The sequence below is a fragment of the Sciurus carolinensis genome, chromosome 4, assembly GCF_902686445.1.
Source record: "Sciurus carolinensis chromosome 4, mSciCar1.2, whole genome shotgun sequence".
In the NCBI taxonomy this organism is placed as follows: domain Eukaryota; kingdom Metazoa; phylum Chordata; class Mammalia; order Rodentia; family Sciuridae; genus Sciurus; species Sciurus carolinensis.
In genome coordinates, this window is record NC_062216.1 from 125,157,081 (window position 1) to 125,166,041 (window position 8,961).

At 40.9% G+C, this 8,961-nt stretch overlaps 1 protein-coding gene across 1 annotated transcript in view; it reads left to right on the plus strand.

Moving 5' to 3' along the window:
• Positions 1 to 8,356, plus strand: part of Hmga2 (high mobility group AT-hook 2) — a 124,191-nt gene extending 115,835 nt beyond the window's left edge. The window contains exon 5 of the mRNA XM_047550522.1: positions 8,209 to 8,356. Coding sequence (XP_047406478.1) covers positions 8,209 to 8,256 — 48 coding nt within the window. The 3' untranslated portion in view covers positions 8,257 to 8,356. The remainder of the gene's footprint in view (positions 1 to 8,208) is intronic.
• Positions 8,357 to 8,961: the final 605 nt, after the last annotated feature.

Consider the following 8,961-nt stretch of genomic DNA (forward strand, 5'->3'; position numbering starts at 1 on the left):
AAATGGTATAGTAATTGTTAAATCCTATCATTAGGATTAGAGCAGTCAGAATTGGCTTCCTTGCATGTATGTCACATGTATGTGGAACTCCAAAGACTCTGTAAGCTTATGCCATCAAATTCTGAAACCTCAGAGCTTTGAGAATGCCAGGTATGGAAACTGGAATCAAAACAGCAAAGTTCGTTCTAAAAAGATTCTCAGATTTATCATAATTTTCAACATGTACTTAATGTAATGGGTTTGTATCTAGAAGTACATTCTATTCCTAGAAAGGAACTAAAAATTAAGGGAAGCTCCACTGTGGGCACTTGTGTTTGGAAAATATACCAGATGCTATTAGTTGCAAACCTCAAGTGTGTCCCATAATCCTAATGGGAAGGATAATCATCCCTTAAAAGTCTAAAGGGGAAAATGTGCAGTTTTCTCATAAACTTTTTTTTAACCCAAAAACAGTGAAAACGAGATGTACTGGAGAGGACTACTGTATTTCTTTAAAGTGATAAAATAAGCAATAAATGGAAGTTAGTTAATTACAAATAAATAGAAATTAGCTAGTTCTTGAGCAATTTGAGGCAGTCAGCCATATGGATTCTATTCTTAACTTTAGAAGGAAATGGTGGTAGGTTTTTCCCTCCTTTTTATTTTCATAAAGGAACATCATAAAGGTATCAGGTTATTATTATTGATAAAGGGAGTTTTATTTCTCAAGTTTTTATTTTGGTAAAAATAAATCTGTATCTTGGACTTCTAAAAAGGCTTGCCTAGTTTATCACATGACATTGTTTCTTGACGTTCCCATTTTAAAGCTTCAGACTGAAATTAGAAGTGACTCCTTTTATATAATTCAGACATTTTTACTCAGCACGGCCCTCCCCAAAGGGAAAACAGGTTTTTAAATTCCCAGCAGTTCTTCATGTTTCAGTCCTACTTTCCTCATTGTTATGCAGCTCTGGCAAGCTGTACTCCAGCAATTAGAACAGGTATAAACCTGTTCTTTTCAATTTCCCAATGAGAGAATTGGAAAATTTGTACTTTGTAAAAGACTAGAAACAAAGCTTTATGTTTCAAAATAGGCTTTTTACCTGCAAGGAACATCTTCCATGGGTGGTATGCACCCGGGCAAAGAAATCTCAGTAAGCCTTGGTTATCATGGAATTTCCCCCCACCCTTAAACAAAAATGTTGAATGTTTTTACAGAGACTTCAAGGGCAGTTTTAAGGATGTTTATATTTCAGACAACCTAAACATTGTTTGGAGCAAAATGAGAGATTTCATTTTGGGACAAGCAAGTTGATGAATTGAAGTCAGCATCTTGTTCTCAAAGAAGGCATTTTTACTGGGGGCTCTTAGTCTAGACACAAAGAAGGAAGAAGAAAGGAGAAAGCATTCTCACTCTAACACTCATCTTTTACATGGTACCTTGGCCAATGCAGTAAACAGTTCATAATAAATCAGACTTGCAAACAGTTACTCGTCTGCTCACTCAGGGACATAGTGATTTATACCACCTAAGTCATAAAGAGTACTGATTTATTTATTTTCCTACTTATGTTCTTTCAAGCTGGTAAAACATTTTGTGGGCCAGTAAATGTTTGGTACCAACTGGCAAAACATGAAGGATCATATCCAAGGCTTCCCTGAGTGGCACTGTTATGTTGTATAGGAAATACTTTTTGATTTAACCTCTGACCTCTGGCATTGCAGAGGTCAAGGGAAAAGGAGAGAGCAAAATAGAAACCAGCATTTAACCCTCAGTAAAGTAGCTCAAGGACATAGCAGCACAGGGAAATTGGAGGTCAAAGGAAGCATATCAAAATGATTATTAACCAAAAACAGATGAAGTCATTAGCTCAGCTAACAGTTGTAATAAAGGAATATTGGCAAGACGAAGTCAACTGTTTTTTGGCAGAGACTGTCTTGTAAAGATAACTTCCAACAGAAGGGACTGAACATCACTGAATTTGAGGCAATTTATAAAACTCCAAAAGGCAAAATGTGGTGTTTAGGGACTTGACAGATTTGCTATTAGAGTTTTCTAAAAGTATGACAGCTTTTAACTGTGTGGAAGTCTGGATTAGGCTTAGCATGACGTGGCAATGTCTGCCTGCTTTTCCTGGTCGTACTGCAGAAGGCTTGTCCTCTGTTTTGAGGTGAACTGAATCAAAACTGGTGATTCATTCAATATCTAAACTTTTGTCTTATTTTCCAAACATTCTGACCCAAATTAATAGGGAACAAATAGTAACTGGCCTTAAAACCTGGTCTTTCTAAGAAAATCCTTCATTATTGAATAGACATAGGTTGCTTTGTCCATGATAATTTCCTTTATATTATATATATATAATTTCCTTTATATACAGAAAGTAATTATTTGTTGACTTTACTGTGAATATTGATATTTTCATAATGTTATTCAAAAATCCTAACACAGGATAATGGAAGATTGGTGCAAGTGTGATAAAAAATCAGAAGTGGGTACTTTTTTGCTTGACAACAAATACTGCAGCTAAGCAAAAGTTTATACAAGTAGAAAATGAAGGGCAACGGTTTCGCTTAGCCTGTGCCATCAGTAAGCATGCCTGGAATAGAACCATTAAGCAGTTTAACCTAACCACATGGCTAGAAAATAAGAATATCCCTGAACAGTTTTGGAAATATCGGAATGAATTTCCTTCCCCTGAATGATTTCTTCATTGCAAGGATCTTCTAGCTACATCTTCAGTTATTTTTCAAGTTTAAGGCTTCTTCCATAAGAACTGGAACTGGTGAGGAGAAATTGATCAAGCCTGCAATCATCAGAAATTGTGACTCCTCGCACGCCTGTAATCCCAGAGGCTCGGGAGGCTGAGGCAGGAGGATTGTGAGTTCAAAGGTAGCCTCAGCAACTTAGCGAGGCCCTAAGCAACTTAGGGCCTCAAAATAAAAATAAAATAAAATAAGAAACACATTGGAGATGTGGTTCAGTGGTTAAGCACCCCTGAATTCAATCCCTGGTACCACCACCACTCCCTCCTGCACCAAAAAAAGAAGAAAATCCTGACTTCTGAAACTTAGTTAGTTTATACCTACAGTGATCCCCCTATTTGAAAACATGTGATGCTTAATAGCAAAAAAAAAATTTTTTTTTTAAATTAGCCTTTGATACCAATACTGAGAAGTTCATAGTACCCTGGGGACCAGTGCTTCCTGGGTGGTGGTATTTTTAGCCTGGAACTCTGTTGAGGGCACAGACAAGAGAAACAGAAGTGCATTTTAGCAATCTAAGACATTTTATTTTCTTTGGGGGGAATTGTTGAATAATAGTTTTCCCATGCAGTTGTCACATTTTTTCTCATGCAACCCTGCAGTGCCACTAGATAGGTATCACCATTACTGGTGCCACACAGTGGGAACAAGGCTATGGTTACACAGCCCTTGGTACCATGGTGAGCACACGTGGCCACAGCATCCAAGATCAACCCTCTATACACCCAACATGCCCCATAAGACCTCAGAGCCAATTTTATGAAGTTGCTGGTAATACACACAAAGCAATCCTGCCACTCATGTCTTGCAATATACATATAGCTGAAATAAAGAAAAGATCAGTACAAATGCTATAAATATCCCAGCTTCTTCAGTCTCCTTTAGAAAAGCATATTTCACTCCTAGCATTTCTACCAGAATCCCTTGTACTTGCCAGGTTATATGGTTTATATATGTTCCATTTAACATGTTTTTAAAAATCTGTTATAAAGTTTTCCTAGTTGGGGGAAATAATCACTTTCCATGAAGTTAAACAGCCCCAATCCATTTTAAATTAAAATATCTGACAGAAAAATAGAAAAACTTGGCTTTGTGGTCTTGTGGGTCTCTTAGCTACAGATGAAACTTGAAAAATTGGTTCCTGGCCCTTGCTGACAAAGAGGAACCCTTTATTTCTGTTCACTGAACTGACTAGAGATAATCAGAAACAAAAATTCTTAAGGAGAATTTTTCTAGAACTTAAGGAGTTGAACATATTAAAATGACAGAAAGAATGTCACTTCCCCTTTCTTGCTATCCAGGTACTTGTAGATTTATTGGTGGGACAACTTACATCACAAATGTATTTCTGGTCCGCAGCATCATATGATAGAAGAATTGCAGAATTCTTTGCAACGAAGAATTTAAAAAGAGGACTTATTAAAGTCGATGTGGACCTCTGTGATTTTGTACTCCTAAGTATGCACACAGAGGGGCACCATGGTGACACAACCCCTAAAGTTTGCAGGGAGAGCATTTCCCCTTCCCGGTTTCATTTAGGATTTACTGGCCTCTCTTCCACTGCAGATCTGCTGTTTAGTCTGCATCTGAAAATTAAACCCAGAGCTTCAGCTCTCAGTCTTAAAGACTGAACTTCCTTCCAGAGCACTCCCTTACCCATGCCTGTGTGGTAAGATCCATGATGAAACTCAAGATGTTTTAAGATTCCATCAAGCACTAGGAGTTAAAGTTGAATATTAGGCTGTCTTCTTTCTCCTTTTCAAATCACTTAGCCAAAGTGTGCCCAGAGATATGTACCACATGCATCCTGTTGAATCAACTTGAAAGAATGGCGTTATGTGCAAACTATAATTTCTGGGTTTTAGTGGGGATTTTTTTTTTCAAGCTTAGCCAAAGCAATGAAAGAGTTACATTTATTAAATCCCTTTATTTTTTTTTTTCATGAACAAAAGGAAAACTAAGGCAAAATGAGTGCAGTTTTCCAATAGCTATAATAAAAATCTAGTTCTCCAACTCTGCCCACTCCCTTTTCCCCTCTCATCGGTTTTCTGCCAAAAAAACTCACACATTTCATTCCAGCGTGGTGCGCCCTCAGTTGTCTTTGTAAAGTACCTGTGTGAACGGCTGGGAACTGTTCAGTGTTTAGAGGTTTTAGTGGCTGGTGCTCATAAAAATGTCACTGTGCACTTCCACTCTGAAAAGTCCTTTTATCACAACATTCCTGAAGCCCCATTCCAACAGGTAAGCCTTCTTGACCAGAGAGCTGCTGTTTGGCTTTCCCACCCCATCAACTAGCCCCTAATGAGATCTGTGCGGCTCTTGGCCACAGTATTTCAATCCCCTTATTACTTCAAGGCTGCTGTTGAAGAGCTGCATGCACTCATAGAACCTTCTGCAGTACATTGCAAACATGAAAACAGTCAAAATATCTGGAGGTGCAAACCGTTATCTATGATAAGTTAAAACAGAATTGAAGCCCAGGGGTCTCTACCAACTTTACTCGACTGTGGAAAAAAGATTCTTTGGGGATTCCAGATTCAGCTGCTTATTCCCCATATCCTTTGTTTCTGTCTACTCTTTGTACCCACAGAAGTGCCCCGCGTGAAACTCTAGGCAGGCTGTGACACCCAAAAGAACTGAGGGTGGCTTTTCCAACCTTATCTTTGTTCCAGACAGGGAGGATTTTTCTTCTCTTAATTGCATACACATTTGTGACACCGCAGCCACACATGTAGCAAAAGGCCAGGTCATTGGAGAGGTGAGAACTGAGGTTTGCAGACATGGGAAGTGCCACCACCCTGCCAGCATCATCCGCTTGGCAGCCATGGCTTCCTTTGGAGGGTGGCCAGTAGAGGTCATGCCAAGAAGAGAGAGCGCTCCACTAACTCGACATTTGAGAAAACCATCGTGCTGAGCACGTGAGAGCGACATTGCCACCAAAAGTTTAATGGAGTGAGACTCCTCGCCCTGACCTCCTAGTTTTACATTCCCAGTACTAATTGATAGTTACTAGCAGAAGAATTTCAAGGTCAGCGGAAAGATACATAAATAAAACAACTACCCATGTTAAGAACTGTTAAGTAAAGGAAACAATACAAATGACCATCGTTTTCGCCTGAGTTGTGTCTAAGAGGTTTGATTATCAGGAGTTTCAGGAGCTCACATGGAGCAAAGTTTCTGTGAATGTTTTGAAAAGCTGAGCACATCCCATTCACTACAAGGTCTTTGTACGTTCATGGCCTGAAAATTCTGTTTCCTTCCGAATTTTGAAGTACTTTGGTTTCCAGATAGTGGAGAAAAATTAAACAGAGATGGAATAATCACAGATTCAGGAGGTTTTCCAGCGTGACTGAGCTCTATTAATTTGTTAACTGTGAGAAGATGGAATAAAATATACCTGCCAGCTCCAATGCTGTGGTCTGTTTCTAAGTAGTAAACCAAGTCCACACCTTGTGTCATAATGAGAAGTGAGTCCTTTGGGAGCAGACAAAGAGTGTATCTGCCGAACAGCTTAGTGACTTTCTGGAATTTAAATATTAAGTGAAAAGACAAGGTCACAGGGCAGCTGCTCCTTGGCTTGCCTCTCTTTCGTCTGTCCGTGGCTTTGATCATGCTACATCCTCCTTTGTGACCAGGACTCCACAGAGAATCTCAGGGTCATGGCCTGTTGCCTCGTCAAGAGGTATAAACCTGCTGCTTAAATATGTGAAGCCCGCAGTTTGGGGGCTGGGGGGAGAGAGGAGGTAGCTTCATATGTTCCACATTTCCCACAAAACCCAAAGCAGACTAAACAAAACCGGTGTGAAATCTCATGACTTGATGCTGCCGTGGTTATATTTTTTAAGCTGTAATCCATTCATTTGTATGTGTGTTTATTCCCAGGATTTACAGCTCTCTGAGTCTTTGGGGGAAAGAGAATGTTTGAAACCTTCTGCAGAGGGTTTGCAGTTAGCAGTGGCCTGTGATTCAAATCCAGGATAGAGTCCGTGTGAGCATGTGCATGTGTGGGTGCACATTCATGGGAGTGTGTGAGTGCCGGGTTCATGGGGGCTTTTTCCCTCTCGTTTGCTGCTTTTACGCAAAAGCGTCACACATGGTAGCATTTAGGAGCCCCTTCACAGCTGAAGTGTTTCAGACACTAATGAATGGAAGTTTGGTCATATAATGCACTCAAGCTCTAAGGCATGCTTTACTGAATGGTGTACTGCAGTGACCTGGGAAAGGAAGAGAGGTATAAATTGTGTCAGTTAGCCACCCAGACAAAATGAAGCCATGTGGAAAATCAAATCTATTAAAGTATGAAGGCTGTTATAAGCTGTTTTAAGCTGGCCATTCTTAAAGGGGCTCAGTTTGCTGCGAGAGTAAATGTTTACCTCTTCTCCCAGATCTTTTTCACATGCCGTCTTAAGAGACAGTGTGCAGCATTTGATAAAAATCATCCTCTCACTAACGACGCTTTTATCAGAAATGTTTATTGTCTCCGCTTTACCACCCATGTCCTGAAAGGTACTGCACATTTGTTAAATAAGCAAAAGTAAAGAGAACTTTGCAGCTCAAGCCGGCTTGCAGAAACCCCAGCAAATTCCAGAGCCATAAGGAATCAAAAAAGGAAAAGAGAAGGAGGAGTTAGATTTATATGAAGAGGAGGCCCTGCAAAAACATATATATTAGATTTTCTTTGCTTGGCCAGCCCACCATTAAATGTTTGGCTATGTGGATGGATTTAGTATTGAGATTGAACAGTTATGCCAAACTCTGGTCATTGTCTCAAAATGTGCTATAATAAATGCAAAAACGAGGAAATAGTCCTGGGAAGGAAATTCTTAGTATGCTTTTGGCTCTTTCTTGGTGTCCACCCATGCGCTCGCCCACCTCCGCACAAGCCTAGAGGCCACACAGATTCTGACACCCATCTGACTTGACCCAAACTTAGGCACATGACTTGTCTGTTGCTTTGGTAAAATAGGGGTAGTAACAGACAGTACCTAAAAGCGTCTAGTAAGCACTATAGAAATACCAGCTATTATCACCAGTATCAGGAGGATGGGTTTATTTATGCCTTAAGATCCCCATAACTTCATTTTTTTGTACTTGTAAGTGGGTTTTGTAAACCAATGACTGGCCAGACTGTCGGGGGGGTGGGGAAATATCCATTTCTTTTTTACTCTAATTAGTGAGTAAGCTTTACATTGGCCTGACAGTCTCCGGACTGCAAACAATTGAATTTGCTGACCAGCCGCCATGATGTCAAGCCTTAAGTCAACAGTGGCTAGTGAGGGCTCTGGGAAAAAACAACACCTTGATTCCTCAATGACGGTGCAAGAAGCCCTGGGAACCAGGGCTGGCCCACCATCGGATGCTTTTTGGAACAGGCGAACTGGGAGGTGGGAACGGGTCATCTCTGCGGGAGCAGCGCGCAGGGCACACCCGGGGCGGCTAACCCTGTGCACTTGTGTGTTCCAGGAGGAGACTGAAGAGACATCCTCGCAAGAGTCCGCGGAGGAGGATTAGGGGGCGCCAGCGTTCGATTTCTACCTCAGCAGCAGTTGGATCTTTCGAAGGGAGAAGACACTGCAGTGACCACTTACTCTCTATTGCCATGGTCTTTCCACTTTCCTCGGGGCGGGGCGGGACGGGGCGGGCGAGGGGCGGGGGCGGGGCGGGGCGACATCACATAACCTTAAAAAGGACTATATTAATCACTCTCTTTGTAATCCCTTCACAGTCCCAGGTTTAGTGAAAAACTGCTGTAAACACAGGGGACACAGTTTTAACAATGCAACTTGTAATAACTGTTTTCTTTTTTCCTTAACCTACTAATAGTTTGTTGATCTGATAAGCAAGAGTGGGTGGGTAAGAAAAACTCGGTTGGGTTTAGTTAATTACTGCGCTGCATGCAAGCAAGAAACGCGTCACTCCGGTGACGTCCGGCATCCGTGTAGGAAAGCGGGGTGTGGCGCTGCGCACCCCTCACACCAACCACCCCACCCGCTCACCGTAGTGAAGCCTGTTTAGAACACCAAAGATAAGGACTAGATACTACTCTCCTCGTATAATCTCGTAGACACTTACTTGATGATTTTTAACTTTTTATTTCTAAATGAGACGAAATGCTGATGTATCCTTTCATTCAGCTAGTAAACCAGAAAAGGTTATGTTCATTTTTCAAAAAGGGAAGTAAGCAAATAAATGTTGCCAACTCCTATATTTATGGAT